Consider the following 18,810-nt stretch of genomic DNA (forward strand, 5'->3'; position numbering starts at 1 on the left):
AGCGTGAAAATGCGAGTTGTAGATGCATTATTGTGGAATAGTATCTATGTTCTCTAACAGTACAGAGTAGGTATTATAACAATGGGAACCAAGGAAATAAAAATAAAAAAAGAGAAATACAATGGACATATTGTACTGTGTTGCAACACTGTTAAGACACGCTCAAAGAAGATGTAACGTCTATGTCTAAAAGGTTTAAGATTCTGTATTGTTAAACGAAACTTAATAAGGAGACTGAAACAAAAAAATCCTTGGTATGGCATTGCAGTGTACAAGTCACTTTGTTTGTGGCAATTTTAACCATTTCTTAACTTTGTTTTGGCCAGTCTATGTATTGCACATTTTTATGTTGAGTACATGCAAAGACAAAAATAAATAAATTTCAAAATTGTGCTTGGCTAGGAAGACCAGTGAAAGTGTGGATGGTTAACTGCTATGTCTTGTAAAATGACTCAGTGCCAATTATCATGCAACATCTAATGGGAATTCCGAATTCATGATTCACTAGACAAGCGCCACTTTTCAATTAAACCGCACATGGCAATCGAGAGGTTGTCAGCCTATCAAACTAGGTATGTCACCTGACTGCCCGTAGATCCAGTCCCAAACTTTCCCCAAGGGCACCATTAGATCCTGTCCACACCATGCCATGGTTTGACAGAGCATACGATATCAAAGCCCTGGACCCTATGGTTATTAGCAAAGTCAATTATCATCTTCGCAAACTCAGTGATGTAATCTCTAATTCGGTGTATGTTATGTTACATCATGTTTGTGTTATTTATACTTCACATACCAATGTCATTTGCATGGTTTCCAAGCGCTGAAGCAGGGGAGGAAAGAGGGAACTCTTTTGCTATTGTGATGCTAGTTTAATTTCTGAAAAAACAGTCAATGTGTGGGTCTGTTTCTAAGTAGTAAGGGTTGGTGGACATGCAGGCGTCGGAGTCTGTATGGGACGCACTGTGTGCCTGTGGCGTAGGGGTGCATTGTGTATAACAAACTTCCTAAATTCCTTCCGAAGAATAGCAACCAGATGCCCCAAGTAGTTATGACTCTCAACCAAATTATGGTAAATATCAGTCAAAACACACCCCATCTATTTAATATAATCTTATGGACTAAGGTGGGGTTATTCGTGGATGACAATCATTTTGGGGAAGGGTCATTAGCCAAAGCAATAATTACCCCTCCCAAGGTCTATAAGCATATGGTGGTAATAGTAACACATGTTTTGGAGGGGGAAGTAAAAACAAAATAAATTACTTTAAGGGTTGCTAAATAGACAAACTGAGTTAGTAAATTAAACGTGGTTGGTTTTATTTTCTAGTAGTTAATTAACATGGTTTTCTTCATAATTTAAGCATTTTAATTGCAACTTTGTTGAACTGGAGCAGGTTTAACATGAGCATGCACTAGGTAAAAGTAAACAGTTTCTCAAGAAATTGAAAGCATTTTCAAATGTTTTGGCTTTCTCTTTTGTTTGTTAAATAGCATGTTACAGGGAAATTCCAAGATGGCCACTGACACTAGGTGACGTGTCGACAGCAGCTCCTGAGCCCGGGCATTGCTGGCGGCGCTTCCACCATCCCCTGAGAGCAAGTGGTCCGCCTGGCAGAGGCGTAGCCAGGATTGTCTAACAAGTGGGGTCTGATGCTAATATAGTTGGGGCATCTCCTTGACATTAACATCTGTAAATGCCCACACAGTGCTGCTGAGTGGGCATTTACAGATTCTGGGTGGGCCTTGCCCACTCAGGCCCTACCCGGTCTACCCCTCTGCCACCTGGATCGAGGGACTGACCCTTGGGCGAAACGTGATGAGGCAGGAAGATCGAGAGTGATGAGAAGCAGAGAGGCATCAAGCAGCGGGAACTCAAAGTGCCGTTGAGGCTGCGAGAGAGCGCGGCCACACAGAGGAGCAAGCAAAGGCACCAGGCAGAGGGACCCCATGGTGCGGTTGAGGCTGCGGGAGACAGCGCGGCCACACAGAGGACCACGCGATCCATCCGGACCTGGGAGGAGCGGTGATCCGCAGCGGTGAGGTCGGACCGCAGCAGGAGGAAGCAAGAAGACGAGGCAGGAGAGCGCACATCGGCAGTGGACCCCACGGAGGAGAAAAGCAGAGCACGTCCCGGAGGAGGAGCAGCGGAGCAGGGCCTGCCTTCACCCCAGGGCCATCTAAGAGTGGGCCGGAGCAGAGAGGCAGGGCGCGGCCCTGAGTGTGCACTGCAGGTTGGAAGGAAGGGGAGCCAGGAGGCGCCAGATACCAATGGGGTGAGGAGCTCCAGGCCCGGCACCAGGGTCTGACTGGGGAAGGGGCGGGCAAAACATTGGAAGCCTCTGGCCTGACCCCCGAAGGCCCTAAGTTCGGGCGAATCGGCCCTGCACAGGGCCGCCGGGGGGACTTGAAAAGGGAGAGATCCTGGCCCCCTTAATTGCGAGGTAAATTGGACACAGAGGACTGGGAAGCCCACAAAGCCTACGGGGCCCGCGACAGAGGCATACAACCCCTGTCAGGGGCGGGAGGCTGACACCGAACCCCGGAGCCCCGCCCTTAAGGTGCCAAGCACAGCCATAGGGGTCAAGAAAGGATGGCAGAAGGGCCTGACTGGAAGGCCAGGGACCTGGTTAGAGGGGCCAGGAGGGCACGAGGGCCCGACTTGAAGCAGGCCTGAGGTCAGGCTAGAGTAGCCCAAACAGGCCCTTGACGACCAGCGAGGAAAGCAGATACCACCCCCCCAGGGGAAACGACAGCGAAGGCTACGTAATAGGCTGCTGAGGAACAGGAAGAAAAGGCTAGGAGTAGGGGGTAGGAGGGGAAGAAGGTCCTCCACACCCCAAACTCCTACTAGTTGTACACAAGGCCCATGACCTAGCCCAGCAGGAACTCACAGGAAGGAAGGGGCTGGGCCTGGGGGCACACATGTCAACCAAGGCGAAGGGAAGAGGTACGAAAGCAGCCCCAATAATGGGAGACACACCAGGCACCCTCCCTACACTGAGGCTGGTCCTAGAATCAAGAGGCCTGGGAGGAGCAATTTGGACCGTGCAGCACACCACAGTAAGGACTCAGCTGCAGGAAAACCATCATCACCGATAACGAGACAAGATTTTCATGGTGAAATGCTGTTCCAACTATTGCGTTCTGGCCTTAATTCAGCTCTGGTAGAAATGAGACAAGATGTGGGCCAGTTAGGGGAAAGAACGGACCTGCTTGAAGGAGGTCTCCAGGAGGTGGACAAAGAGGTTACGGCAAATAGGGAGGCCATAGAACGCCTTAATGTGGCAACACAGAACCTCGAGTTACAGATGGAGGACGTGGAAAACAGGTCACGGAGAATCAACATCAGAGTAAAACAACTGCCGGAATTGGTGCAGGATAGAGACCTTAAAGAGGAGACACAGAGGATTTTTGCGGACCTGCTGAGAGGAGTGGATCCAGAAACAGTTGAGTTGGATCGGGTCCACTGGGTTGGCCGTGAAAATAAGGTGCCGAATTCCAGGCCCAGTTCAGTCCTGGCGACACTTGCCCGATACGGCCAAAAAGAAGCAGTCCTGAGGGGAGCCAGGATGCAGGAGCCAGTGAAATACAAGGACTTCCACATTTAGTTATATCAAGACCTTGCGAATAGCACGCTTATTCTTATTAAACGTTGGCAAATGGGCCCCATTGTCAAGGAGCTGAATAAAAAAGGAATCATGTACAAGTGGACCTTCCCCTTTGGACCGGTGTTTGAGCGGGAAGGAGTACAAAAGAGAGTAACCTCCCACCAGAAGGCAGCAGACATTTTGCACCAGGATATGGGAAGTGACCAGCTGGAGGAATCGGAGAACAGAACAAGGCCTAGACCGTGGGAGTGGGCTACGGCGGGGGAAAGGCGCAGAAGGAGAGCGACATTGAGATGCCCTCACTGAGAGGGGGCGAGGAGGCTAACAGCAGTGGGGTAAAGGAGGGATAGCACAGGCAGCATCAAGCATATAAGCACCAGCAATGAAAGGGGTGGAGGACAAACAGGTTGAGTTAGGGGCACTGGGGTATTAGGAGCGTATCTGATTGGAACCAGTAAGGGCGGATATGTCCGTGGGGGAGTTGGGGGAAAAGGAGGAGCTCATTCCCAAGTTGGGGTCAGGGATGGGAGAAAGGAGGGTAAGGGTAAGGGGAGGCAGTTGGAAGGAACCAGGGGAGGGTGAAAAGTCGGAGGGAGGATCCAAGAGGGACGGTAACTGTATTATTCAGGGGCATGACAGGGACATGGGGCCTGCAAGAGGGATAGAAGGGACGTTACCGCAAGCAGAACCCGAACACCTACAAATTCAAGTGGCTAACCCACAATGTGAGAGGGCTTAACACACCTCTCAAAGGAAAGAAGTTGGAGAGGTTTACCAGGGAAGCAGGACCAGATGTGTTGGCACTGCAGGGAACTCACCTACTAAGGAAGGACCAAGAGCGACTTAAACTAAGGGAATATTCCCACATATTCTGTGCTTCCGGCCTGACGAAAACAGGGGGCATTGCAACAGCAATTAAGACCAGCATGAATTTTAGGGTCTCAGAGACCAAAAAGGAGAAGGATGTGAGATATATTTTAGTAAGGAGCGAATATAAAGGAATATCATATACAATGGCATCAGTCTACGTGCCCAGGACAGGAGCTATTTATGAGGGGCCTCTTGGAAATATTGGAGTTTTTCGCAAAGGGCCACATTATCCTGATGGGAGACCTTAATATGGCATGGCACAAGACGTGGGATAGGACTGCCCATGGAGGTACGGGAGGGGTGAACAATGGCGTCACCCCAATTGCGGGATAGATTTGAAAGCGCAGGACTAAAGGATGTATAGAGGGCACTGAAGGGGGGGAAAGGAGGGATACACATTCATATCCAGGTGCATGGGTCTCATTCGAGAATAGATTATATTTGGGTGTCAGCTAACCTACTGGGGAGAGTGGAGGACCTGGAGGTACGCCCTTTGGGGATAGCCGACCATAAGATAGTATCAATGAAAATGAATCTGCAGGGACGAACATCTGGAGTATGGAAATGGAAAATCCCAGGGGAATTACTTAGGGATCCAGTGATTCGGGAAGACCTAGGAGCGAAAATGAAGGTATACTTTGAGCTTAATAAAGGGTCAGACACAGGGAAGGCACTCGTGGGACGCATTCAAAGCAACTATGAGGGTGAAATTCATAGCCGCGAAGGTGCAAAGGGTGAAACAGATGAAGACCTTGAAGACCCAATTAGAGTGAGAAGTGGAGGAGGCAAGGGAAAGTGTGGCAGAAGCCCCCACTAGGAAGGCACTTAGGGCATAAAGGCAGGCAGTAGGGCAACTAGGGGTACTTAGAACAAAGAACGCAGAGGGGGCTCTGATGTTTCTGAGACAGAAAAACTATGCAAAAAGCCAACAAGGCTGATGCACTATTGGCACGTCTACTGCGGGGAGAAAGGGGTCAAAATACAATAATAGCGATAAAGGATGAACAGGGTAACTGTCAAACTCGCACGGAAGAGATACAGGAATACATGGCCAGATATTACGATTCCCTATACTCATCCCAAAACTGATTGAGCCAGCAACAGAGACTTCCTGGGAAAGATACAGCTCCCCAGGGTAGACTCCAGCACACAAGAAGCATTAGGTAGGGAGATAACAGAGGAGGAGGCGAGGAGAACAATCAGGAAACTCCCCTTGAACAAGGCCCCGGGACCGGACGGCTACACCGATGTCTTTTATAAGACGTATGCACCACTCCTAGCCCCCCAAATGGCAAAGTTATATAACTCCTTTAGGACAGCAGGACGTTTTGCATCCTCTATGGAGGAAGCCAAGATCACCCTTATACCGAAACCTAATAAGGACCCCTCAGACTGTACCTCATATAGGCCAATAGCGCTCATGGACGTAGACGCTAAGATATACACGAAAATATTAGCAAACAGGCTACAGGGCTACATCCCCTCACTGATCCATGACCATCAGGCAGGGTTCGTCCTGGGAAGGCAGACAGCATCAGGAGGGTGGCACATCTAGTAGAGAAGGCAAACAAGACGACCACTCCATCGGTCTTGTTATCACTAGATGCGGAAAAGGCATTTGACCCAGTGGAGTAATCCCTCCTGTTCAGGGTGATGGAAGAAATGGGCCTGGGGGGGGAAGAGTACCTAAAAATGGTGCAAGCCAACTATTGCACGCCAACAATGAAACTAATGCTGAATGGGTCAGTGTCAGGTCTTATAAGACTGGGAAGGGGTGCCCGCTCTCCCCATTGCTGTACGTAATATATCTTGACCCTTTATTGCAATCAATACGGGAGGAAGAGGGGATCCACGGCATCCCCTTTGGAGGAAAGCAACATAAGGTGGCAGCATTCGCCGACGATATGCTTCTCACACTTACCACGCCTGGAGACTCAATAAGAGCGTGTAAGGAGCAGCTGGAAAAATTTGCGGAAGTGTCAGTCCTGCGTATCATCTTATTAAATCTGAATTGCTAAATTTAAGGTTGAGAGGGGAAGAAACGAGGGAGCAGAGGAAATGAACCCCCTTTATATGAAGCCCGGGGGGGGGATTACATACCTGGGGGTTAAAATAACACCAGCATTAATGGGGTGATATGGTGCCAATTACCCTCCCATATTAAAGGCAATAAAGAAGGACTTTCAAAAGTGGTGAAACCTCAGGTCTCGTGCATGGGAAGGATGGCGGTGGTTAAAATGGTGACGCTCCCCTGACTGCTTTATCTGTTTCAGGCGATCCCGGTGGCTATACCCCACAGCTTGTTAAGGGAACTGGGCAAATCGACAAGAGAATTCATATGGGAGGGGAAGAGGCCGCAAATCAGCCGTCATTTGTTAATGGCCCCAAGGGGTGGGGGGTCAGCTCTCCCCAACTTCCAGCAATATTACGAGGCAGCACAACTGCAGGTTATAAGAGAAGCAATGGGTCATGATGGACATGGGGGTAGCGCAACACCATCTGAGGGAGGTCCTCTGGTTGCCGAAACAACATAGGCCGAGAAACCTGTATATGAGCACCATAACCAAATAGCTAGCGGACACCAGGGATAAACTGGTGAAGAAACAGGAAATCGCAACATTCCCCTCCCCATTTACACCGATCTTCTACAATGGGGACTTTACCCTGGGAATGTAGGAAGGGACTAACAGCAGATGGAGGCGGGGGGGGGGGGGGGCTACAGGTTGATTTGAGATATGTTCCAGGATAAAAAGGTCTGTCCCTTCATAATGTGCAAACAGGATTTTGGGGTGGAGGAGAGGGAGAGACATAGGTATTTTCAGCTACGGCACTGGGTGATGAACAGGGAAATTAGGGCAGCGGCCATTAGACAGCTTACACCTTTTGAGAAATTCTTGCAAACACAGGATGGATCAAAAGGCCTTATTTCAAACCTTTATAGGTTTTTGGATGATGCCGCCCCTCGAACTCAGTGGCTGCATTTGGTGCGTTGGGAGCAAATGACGGGCCGGGTTTTAGCAGAAAGGAGTGGGAAACCCTCTGGAGGAAAATACCCAGAGTGGCGAGGGTGACACATCTCCAGAAAATATGGTACAAAATTTCGTATGGATGGCACTACACCCCCTCCCGTCTGCACAGCATATATCCAGACGTATCTAGGGACTGCTAGAGGGGGTGCGTGGAAGAGGGTATGGCATCCGATATCTGGTGGAAATGCCCCAAAAAAAAAAAAAAAACCGAGCCTTTTTGGAGAGGTGTTACAGGCGCAAGCTCAAGCCTTAGGGGAAAGGACCAGAAGTACTCCAGAACGAGTCCTATTGGGGCTGAGAGAGGATGGGGAGGAAGGGCGGAATGAGAGGCGGGAGAAAGCAAGGGTGATAATGACATTGGCAGTGATGCTTCTAATAGCCCAAAGATGGAACGGGGCGATTATCCCCACGACTCAAGAGTGGCTCCGCAAAATGTGGGAGTTGGTAGCGATGGAATGGGCAACATATGCAATGATCAACAACTTGGGGAATTTCGCTAGTGAGTGGGGAGAGATAATGGCCTTCCTGAAAGATTATTTTAGGGCACAATCGTGCCCCCAACGCCTGAAACTCCTGGGCCTGAATTTATTCCTCTCCGGTGAGGACACTGGGTAAGATGAAGAGACTGCCCGATCCCTGAAAGGGGGGAGGGGGGATGCGGATAGGGTGAGGGAGGGGCGTATGGGCATGGGAGAATGTTTAACATGTTGCAAAACCAATAAAGAAAAGTTTTAAAAAAGAATTAAATGTTGCAGCCAAAAAACAGTCCTCCCAGAGAAGAAGTGCCTTGTTGAAAAAGTTCTTGCCTAGAAACTGCATCGTTTCCCTGTCTGCTTCTGAAGACTGAATGTTCAGAATGCCGAGAAATCCGTGTTGTTGACTGAACTTCAAACATTCTGATTGGCTGAGAGGAGGTCCATAATGATTTCCATATGCTAATAGGAAATAATAATTTGCTGCATCAAAAAGTTTAGCCAGTGCTAAAGAACAGGAGTTAGTTGTCTGTAATTCAGAAACTTGAGACTGCTGATCTAGAGACAGAGGCGTTTCGGCTACTGGCTCCTAGTCAGCAATGGGTACCTCAGGTCTAGAACAAACTAGCCATTCCCCATATAAAGATATGTCCTCTACATTAATAACTGAAGAAATCAGTTTAGCGCACCAATTATGGATACACATGGAAACAAACAGTGTGATGGAAATGCTCAAGTCAACACTTTTAAATCAAATACTTTGTTGAGGGTGTATCATGACGTCTAATGAAGGTACTTCCCCTCTTAAAGTCATTGGAAACAAATAAGCCTCAGGTGTCGAGTTTACGTTAGTCCTTTGAAAGGAACCCTGCACAAACTCCCTTGAGTGCATTGCCTGTGATGTACACTGCTGACAAAATCTGGTCGCCCCAACCCCCGCTGAAACCTGTGTTTGGGTAAAAGGTCAACACAGATGAAACAATGTGGGTCACTGCCATGCATACGTTGTGTTGAGAAATGTAGGGTGGCCAGATATCTCCACGTTGCCTGGGCACCTTTTTTCCAGTACTGGGTCCACCTTCAACAAATCTGCAATACCACGTATCAGTGTGGTATGTTCAAATGAACTGATGCAACCCCTGGAAAGTATGGGAGGCCAAAACTGGAATAGTGCTGATCCAGGGACATGAAGGTGGGCAGTTACCCTAAACAATCGAGTCATGTGTGTTAGTTGGATCACGTCAGTTCAGGACAGCAAGGTGTGGTGGGACTGTGATGGAACTGAGCAGTCACAGGGAGTGGGACAGTAAAGTGAGGGAGAGAGGTCTGGCTGCTAAACGGGTGTAGGGCATGAATTAGGTTACAATTTAGAGGGTATGGGGAACAGGGCAGAACAGTGGAGAGGAGGCGGGGGAAGGGACGACAAGGAAAAACAAGGTAAACCTAACTTAAAGTGGGAGTACTCCTTCTCCCTGTGCCTACTCAGATAGAAATTCAAATGTACGCACCAGGCTGTAAATTAAAAAAAACACCACCACCGGTAGGCCAACTCAAAAAGTCTCTAAATCAATAGGTGCCTACTTGACTGGGGCTCATCAGCGACCTTCTTCCAATTCAATATTTCTATCAGCCACCCCCTACAGCAGGAATGGCATTGGAGCTCATCCGCAACGTTCGTCCAATTCTGTATTTCTATCTGCCACCTCCTACCGCAGGAATGGCATATGAGCTCATCAGCACCTTCTTCCAAGTCTGTATTTCTATCAGCCACCTCCAACAGCAGAAATATGATCGTTTATTTATATAGCGCCTATACACAATGTGTTTCAAAGCGCTCCAAGGCAGGGGAGGGAACAAGGAAAAATACAATGACATTCTTACAGGCCATGAACAATAATAATGTGAAATTGACTATCGTACTAGGTCTGGCGAAATTTCAGATAGTGCAAGAGCTAAGACATAGATAAGGGAGGGGGGAGAGTGGGAAGGAAATGGAAACAGACAGGCGACTACCGTAGGCCTGACGACATTTCTGGTTCGAGCCGGAGATTAACAAAAGGTGAGGGAGAGGGGTGCAGAAAGGGAGGGGGGGAACAAAACAAGCTACCAACGTACTAGGCCTGACGACATTTCAGATAGGTCCGGTAGGGGTGAAAATAAGTAGGGGAGGCAGAGGAGACAAACAAGGTTGCTATCATATTAGGTCAAGGACAATTCTGATAGAATAAGTGCATAGAAGAAAGTAAGGGGAGGAGATAGGAAAAGGGAGAAAGGGAAAGGAGAAGAGAACATAGAGTGAGTAGTGAAAAAGTGGAGAAAGAAGAGTGGAGAGCGAATACAATTGCAGAGGTCATTACATAATGTTGAGAGAGAACAGCAAATACAAGTCAGGATTCAAGATGAAAATGGGAACAGCATGATTCAGGGCCACCATGAGTACAAGATGCAGGGGAAATCCAGCATTAGAGTTGAGAGAGGGTGACGTAACCGTGAGTCAATGAAGTCCATAAAAGTCAAATCCAAGCATTGGCAAAAGGCGTTGATGGTAAAACCAGAATGTATCAGGACAGACTCCTGCAGAGGTAGGATGTAGGGGACAGAGGAGTATTGGAGGAGGGGGGACCAGGGTAGAAGAATCAAGCAAAACCGGCAACTCCAGTATGCGAGAAGGGGGGGCACAACGGAACATCACAGAGAACCAGAGGTTGGATGGCCTGTGGGGACAGAGGGGGTAACACATGTCGGTGCATGCTTACCTGCCGTCTGGGCAGAGGTTTGGGCCCTGGGAACTTCTGGTCGGAACAGGCCAAAACAGGAATTGCCCTTTTCTTCATCTGCCCTTCGGGCCAGAAGGACCCAGGGCGAGAGACGCCCTTGATCTAAGAGTTAAGAGTAAAAGGAAGACGCAGGGCTAAGAATTTGGGTGGGGCTTAGGCCAGGTGACCTAGATCCACTTGCACCTGCTCCCCATCTGCAAAGGAAAAGAGGCTGGAGGGTTGCTTAAGTAGGGAAAAAAAGAGCGGCAACGAGGAAGGCACATGGTGGGCGGGGCTTAGGCCAAAAGAGCGGCAACCAGGAGGGCAACTTCTTCCAAGTCTGTATTTCTATCAGCTACCTACAGCAGACGGAATGGCGTAGGAGCTCATCAGGACCTTCTTCCAATTCGGTATTTCTATCAGCCGGAATGGCGTAGGAGCTCATCAGCACCTTCTTCCAAGTTTGTATTTCTATCAGCCACGTCTTACAGCAGGAATGGCACAGGAGCTCATCTGCAACCTTCTTCCAATTCTGTATTTCTATCAGCCACCCACTACAGCAGGAATGGCATTGGAGCTCATCAGCACCTTCTTCCAATTCTGTATTTCTATCAGCAACCTACTGAAGCAGGAATGGTATAGGAGCTCATCAGCACCTTCTTCCAAGTCTGTATTTGTATAATATGATATGATATGGCATTTATAACTCGCCTATACACAGGTGTTTCAAGGCGCGACGAGGCAAGGGAAGGGGAACAGAGTGAATACAGACAACGATCTTACTAGGCCAGGTGTCATTCAGATCATGCAAGTGCAAGGGAAGGGGAGGAAAAAGGAAAGTGCGGGGGGGGGGGGGAGGAAAGTGCAGTACATGGGATAATAAATAAGATAAATTAAAGAACGGCCAGCTGGTAGCAAGTGCAGGGTGGGTGCAGACATAAGTGCTGGTGGGGGGACTGTAGGGATACAGAAACAGTCCCCAGATGCAGGGGTTGCCAGGGAGGCAATGCAGGCGTGCAACTGGCAGGGGATGGGCCCGGGATCCGAAGGGTGGCCAGATAACCCTGCAGTATCGGTATCAGCAGGACTTCAGCAGGGGAGAGGGGGAGAGAAAGCAGAAGCAAAGAGGAGGGTCTTAAGGTGCTTCCAGAACCGAAGATGGTTCTCCTCAAGTTTCAGGGAGGCTGTTCCAGAGGGAGGCCACAGCCGAAGAGAGAGATCTACCACAAACTGGTTGCTCGGAGAAGCGATTGACCCTGAGGGAGTTGGAGGCGGATGAGCGGAGAGCTCGAGAGGGAATCAGCCACCTCCTCCAGCAGGAATGGCATATGAGCTCATCAGCACCTTCTCCAAGTCTGTATTTCTATCAGCCGCCTACTGCAGCAGGAATGTCATATGAGCATATCAGCACCTTGTTCCAAGTCTGTATTTCTATCAGCCACCCAATTGCAGCAGGAATGTCATATGAGCATAGCAGCACCTTGTTCCAAGTCTGTATTTCTATCAGCCACCTCCTGCAGCAGGAATGTCATATGAGCTCATCAGCACCTTCTCCAAGTCTGTATTTCTATCAGCCACCCACTACGGCAGGAATGGCAATGAATGGTGCGACGGAACTGTCACAGACATAAACAGTTTAAAAAAACCATCAACTTATATGCTTATAACGGATGAGGCAAGTTTCGAATGAATTAATTTGAAGAATATTTTGGAGGGATAAAGAAGTAAACAAAGTATAGGGAAAATCTCCCTCCTATTTGGCCGTGGTGGGGTAAGGGGGAGGTTTGGCACGTGTGGGCTGGGAGTGCATATCACTAGCCTTGGAAGGTAGTACGTTTTAATAAAACAGTCAAGGAGGGAGGGGAGAGAGTGTAAAAACAGTGAGCGTACTTTCACTCACCTATGGTGGAGATGAGGGATGGCAGAGCTCTTTCCGTATACCTGCTCAGGATGCAAGTCTTGCCCACGCAGGTGTCTCCTGCCATGACTACTTTGGCCAACAGGAAACGCTTCCGGGAGCCATCGGCGTGACAGCCCGCGTGTGTCCGGCGCAGCGGCGCAACCTGCGGCCAAGAGGACCGCTTCTGCATGGTTGCAGGACGCTACCTGCGTGTGGCCACGCTGCTCATGCCTGTGCGGCAATCGCCGCCTCCACTTCCACGTTCCTTCAATGTGCACGGGTTTCGCAGGCAGGCGTGACCCGCCCCTGGTCCTCTGCTGAAGTGGAACTAAAAAAGAGGAAGTGCCGGTAGACGTGAAGTTGATAACTGCAGCAATTTCAGCAGAAAATAAAATATTGAAAAGATCGCCGCAACAGCTGCGCGCCCTCTGCGATGTGAACACTTTTTCTTATCTCCAGTAATTGGGTAAACCTTCTCACAAATGCCAGCCATTACAACACACGTGAGTAACCAAACCTGTTCGTGTAGTGACCCGCCTGCCTTGGGAACCTTGGGTCCCGCCCCCCGCAAGCAGCAGGGTTGGGCATGTCGCAGCTTTGCCGTCCTGCACGTGCGAACTACAATGAGGGAATGCAAGTTAAGGTGCATGATCTACGCGTCCCACTTCCTCCCCCAATACTTACTTATAAGGCACAAGCCCGCCTGACAGGAACACTTCTTCTGTTTTCTTCTTTTGCATGCCACTCCCACCTCCCCGGGAGTAAAACACTCCCCTTGCCCCAGCATGCATTCTTTTTTTTAAATATCTTGCCTGGAAGCAGGGTGTCGTAGCCTGACAAGGATGAACCTCTCAATAGATAGCAGTATGAAGATTGTATTAATTTCAAGCACAACAAAACAGACTGCACTGTCTTCAATTATCAAGTTCTTTACCAAACAAACCATAATCTTCCTCTGTAAGTCTATATGCAAAATATATGACACAGCGGTGCGCGGCCGTGTAGTTATGGTTAAGTTGCTAAACTCATGAGAACACCACTTTTTCAGCGGCTTATAACTTCGCTCCCCCTGGAGGAATCCTCACCAAACCTTGCAAAAAAAGTATATGACTGTCATGATGCCTACCCCTGGGCATCAGGACCAAGGCCCTCAGCTCCGGGAGCAGGCATCCAGACATTTGTTTAAACCTCAGCAGCCCCGGCTAGGGGCTGTCTGGGTTCAGTCCTGGCGCCCTAGGCGCCAGGCTCATCATAGAAATCAGGCTCATAGTCCTTACTTACCTGATGCAGACCATGCTGCAAAAGAGTCCAAGCCTACATGAGGCCTGGATGGGACTATTTTGTTACAGGGACTATTTTTTACTCGGGCGTGGCTCTAGGGAACTTCTTACCTGGAACTACTTTGGAGGCTATTTAAACCACACCCGAACAGCAGCACATGCTTCGCGTTATTCTGCATCCAGCAGCGTGACGCTCACCGTGACTGCAGCCAGCATCCTGTCTTCTGCCACGCCCGCCTCGAATCCGGAGCTCCTAGAATTAAAAAAGAGGAAAAGGACAAGGTTAGAAAACAAACTTATTTAAAATTCCTCACCTAATTCCGGAACCATTTCATCTCCGGACCTGGAAAGTACATCAGTCCTGCACGCGTCGCTTCGCCAGCTCCAGCACTGCGCCATACTCACCAGTTCTCACTGCATCTTTCGATCCGGCACTGTCGCCATCATTTCCTCGCCGTAATCCGGCACCTAGGGGACACAAGAAAAAACAAGGTGAGCCAAGGGAATCAACAAATACAACCTCTTACCACCATAGATTTACCTGATTTACCACCGGCGGTATTATTCCATAACTCTCCACATTTTCATATGCCGCATTTGTAGGGAGGGAGAAAAACAACACGTTAACGCATGCAATAGTTACCGAACAGCGTTGGGTAACACAGACTCTTACCTGAATGCCAGCAGCAGCTACGAGACCTTCTTCTCACGAACTCAGTTGCAACTTAAGGAAGGAAGGGGACAAGAGTGAACATCGGGCACATTGAACTCTTTGAACTTGATACTTGCCGATCCGGCCAGGGACTTCAGAGTCAATACTTACCGGAACTCTCCCAACGCCTTCAAACCAGTGAAGTAACTGGTATCTACGCGCCCCTGCAAGACACGCAGGATGGAGAGCTCATCTTTTACGGACATAAGGTGAGGTTACTAAGGGGATATCGGAGGTGATTAGTGGGGGAGAGCGAGAACAGTTGGGAGGCCATCACTAAAACCCACAGGTGGCTAATCCCTGTCTCCACTTGCAGGAAAATACTTCTTCGGGTCCAGCAGACAAGACTAGGCGGGCCAGTCCAGACAGTCATCTCTGCACTACGCATCACGTTGAAGGCGACAGCAGCTGTCCGGGTCCGATCGACACCCCTGTGGGGTCCAGGTGAGCATAACAATGACCAGCTCTTAATGTTTTCACCAAGTTGGGGGAGGTTTCATGTAGGGGGGCATAATTATAGGGGGGGGGCCCACATTTTTTTTTCTCCATAGACTGAATGGGCAAAAACGTTGCGCACGGCTACAGCCCGAATGGCTGGACGGATTTGCACCAAATTTGCGGCAGGAACGGGGGCTTAGGTCAGAAAGCGTGCTTTTGTGTGTTTGGTGGAAATCAGACAGTACTTTTTTAGCAAAGAACTGTAATGTACGTCCCAAAAAATGTGTGATATCTGGGTCCGCTGCGCGGACCCATTTCCCTGTTCGCTCCGCGGACCTAAGTCTCATTGGCCTGCGGTATGCCATGCTGTCGGCGAACATTGGAAGCGACCGGTGGTTGGCTGGTGGGAAGCGTGCTCTGCGTCAAAGGTTTTGGTTAAACGCTGCCATGGTGTATCGGAGGACAATGCAGTGCCGAAAGGGACTGACAGACATACTTTACACAATGTGGGGATGAAGGGAAAGAGACGGTCTGGGAATGAGAAGTGGTTCATGTAATATATGTCAGTAGTTGGAAGTAGATCGTTGTGTGTCAGCAGTATCCGTGCGTTTTGCGCCAATTTGTGGGTGCCTCTATAGGTGACTATCTTGTGTGGGGGCTGGAGGCAGTCTGCGTTACAGCACCATAGCTGGTGAAGCAACCTGTTTCCGTGGTCACTGATGGCACAGCAATGTATACAATGTTGGTTCCATGGGTGTGGGGCTTGGCAGCACATCGTAGAGTGTCTACTGCAGGCCTGGACCTCATAGAGTGACCGTCATGTAGTGTGTCCACTAGGTGCAGTGGTGAAGTACTGGGTGCTTAGAAGTGGTAGGGTTGCACGGTAAGTACCTGGCCACTTGTTCAGCTGCATTACTCTGTTATGTTCTGCTGGGTGTGGGCAAGACCGACTCTGGTGAGTGCATGGCGAAAGGCCGTAGGCCAGGCACTGAAGAGCCTAGGCCTGCACCGTAGCCACGCCACAATAATGCAGGCATGCAGTTTAAAGTATGCATGTCTCCGAGGTAGATGACGTTTAAAGAATGGTGGGGCAGGAAATTGTAAACGTGGTAGAGGAGCACAAGTAAACTGATATGCATACAGTACCATATAGTGTACACTATTGCACGTATTGCACAGTAGGTAGCCACATGTTGCCATTTGCCTTTGGTATGGGTTGCCCTTTATACCACCCATTGTATGGTACATTTGTGGATTGCGGCACACAGCAAATATTCCCATTCCTGACGTCAATATATTGTGCGGGGTCTGGGCAAGGCGTACACTTTTGGGTATATGGCCATGCACCCAAGAGTGTAGACCTTGGGCACACCCAACACCACATAAAGCAAAGGGAGGTAATATGCGTTCACTAGCACATGGTGTAGGTCAGTGAACACGTTGTACATTAGGGTCCAATTTCTTAATATTTCCGTTTGCTATGGGTTGCCCTGTACAGGACGCTTGCTTGAAGAAGTGTCTTTACACATTGCGCCATGGAAGTACTCGGCAGCTTCACTAAGTACACGTGTACTGTGAGTGGGTAATGGTACGTCTGGAGTGCTGTACAGAAATGACAGTGTTCAATGCAGTGGTCTTACATGTGATTGCTACATGCGTGTGTGCCTATTTCATTCTACCTAATGAGGGAGTGTTGCAAATGTAATAGTGGAAACGGAAGAAGGACTGTGTCTGCTTTTCTGGGGTGCTGCCCTCCCTGTAGCTGGGAAGAGGCGCGTGGTACATTCTGCCCTTCAGAGCATGGTGGCCTTGCAAATGGAACTGTGGGGATTATCCAATCAGGTGTGGAATGTGTGGATGGTGACCTTTGAAGAGTGGTTGTCGAGAACATTTTACACTTGGTGGAAAAAGCAAAGGGAGGTAATATGCGTTCACTAGCACATGGTGTAGGTCAGTGAACACGTTGTACATTAGGGACCAATTTCTAAATATTTCTGTTTCCTATGGGTAGCCCTGTACAGGACACTTGCTTGAAGAAATGTCTTAACACATTGCGCCATAAGAAGACCTCGTCAGCATCACTAAGTGCACGTGTACTGTGAGTGTGTAACGGTACGTCTGGAGTGCTGAACAGAAATGATAGTGTTCAATGCAGTGGTCTTGCATGTGATAGCTACATGCATGTGTGCCTATTGCATACTATCTAATGAGGGAGTGTTGCAAATGTAATTGTGGAAATGGAAGAAGGACTGTCTGCTTTTCTGGGGTGCGACCCTCGCTGTAGCTGGGAAGGGGCACGTGGTACAATCTGCCCTTCTGAGCATGGTGGCCTTGCAAATGGAACTGTGGGGATAATCCAATTAGGTGTGGAGGGTGTGGTTCACAGGAAGGGGGCGGTAACATTTTCACCCAATTGGCAGAGATGGCGTGACACAGAGTGCTAATCGTGGGTGATACCTTTGTGCAAAATCTGCACATGTATGCTGTGGAAAGAGGCTGTGCTGCTAACTTTCAGTTGGAAGGAGTGGATGCTTTTTTGGGGCACAGTCTACGAGTGGGGTTTCGGGTGCATGGATCTCCTTTGCACATGTGTGGCCTCTGTCGGGACTGTTGATATGGTGGTTGTGCATTTTGGAGCACTACATTTGGGGTACATGTCGTGCTCTCGTTTGCTCGCTCACCTAAAGAAGTTGATGAAAGCACTGATGCAGATGATACCCACTGCCAAGGTGATTTTCTCATTGATAACACCAAGAGGAGTATGGGACCATGGCGGTGTACTTTGTCCACAGCCAGAGATCGGGAGGTGTTGGATAAACAGAAGCATGTGTGACTTTATGTGGAGTGCTGGGATGTTCTGCACCGCCTATGAAAGCATTAATAACCAGCAAGATTTCCAGTGGTAAAAAATGGAATTTTTTTTACCTCCATTGGCAATGCTGTTATTTACCACTCTGCATGAAGCGTTGCAGAGAATCCTGTAGAAATTTAAGAAAAGCGTTGACCTTCAGTCGATAGAAATGTCAGGAGGAGAAGCAAACCGGCAGTCAGCGAAAGAGAGATGCACGCACATACATAACAAAAAAAGTACTAAAAACACACTCCCCTACCCTCTTTTACATCCTCCCCACCCCTGCCCCTCCTGTTCCTAGCACAGTAACTCAGCGGATTCCACTGTACTTTTAGGGTTAGACGTGCCACAACCAGCTCTTTTCAGGATGGCAGCTATGGCATTAGCACTGTGGAGGCTAAGACATTGCGCAATGTGGTTGCTGGTTGTGGTGCGTACACAAACACTTTGGCAGAAGGTCTGTTTGTACTGAGAAATCTAGGAGGCTATGGCGAAAGTGTGCAAGTAAAGTGGCAGGCATCCTGTTTGTATGCATGCACTGCACGCATTTGCTTAACGTTGCTAACATACATTCCGTGCTGCTTTTGTGGGAGCACTTTTCCAACATTTGTAGTACATGGATTACAGTGGAAAGACCATTTTGTGAAGTCTACAAGGAATGTGGGAGGCATCATGTTGTTATGAATGTAGTGTGTGTATCATGTGATATGATACGGTATGCTGTGGCATTTGTACCGCGCCTACTCACAAGTGTGTGAAGGCGCGACGAGGAAAGGGAGGCGGTACAGAGGCCACACAGAGGCATTGATCCCACTAGGCCAGGTGACACTTAGAGTGCGCAAGTGAATGGGAAGGGGGAGGGCACAGTGGAGTACATGGGAACAACAAAA

The 18,810-nt window shown here is 48.9% G+C and overlaps 1 protein-coding gene across 4 annotated transcripts in view; it reads right to left on the bottom strand.

Annotated features, from left to right (window-relative positions):
* LOC138497477 (ras-related protein Rab-10-like) overlaps window positions 1-13,441 on the bottom strand; it is a 445,392-nt gene extending 431,951 nt beyond the window's left edge. Inside the window, exons 1-2 of one of the 4 annotated variants that reach the window (XM_069620981.1) lie at window positions 13,324-13,368; window positions 12,640-12,967 (exon numbers count right to left, since the gene is read on the bottom strand). In XM_069620981.1, coding sequence (XP_069477082.1) covers window positions 12,640-12,829 — 190 coding nt within the window. In that variant the 5' untranslated portion in view covers window positions 12,830-12,967; window positions 13,324-13,368. Of the gene's footprint in view, window positions 1-12,639; window positions 13,230-13,323 lie in introns of those variants that run through there. The other 3 variants (XM_069620982.1, XM_069620983.1, XM_069620980.1) reach the window with 3 other exon arrangements.
* Between the last annotated feature and the right edge of the window lie 5,369 nt (window positions 13,442-18,810).

Source organism: Ambystoma mexicanum, chromosome 5q (genome assembly GCF_040938575.1).
Source record: "Ambystoma mexicanum isolate Mex_15411 chromosome 5q, UKY_AmexF1_1, whole genome shotgun sequence".
Taxonomy (NCBI): Eukaryota; Metazoa; Chordata; class Amphibia; order Caudata; family Ambystomatidae; genus Ambystoma; species Ambystoma mexicanum.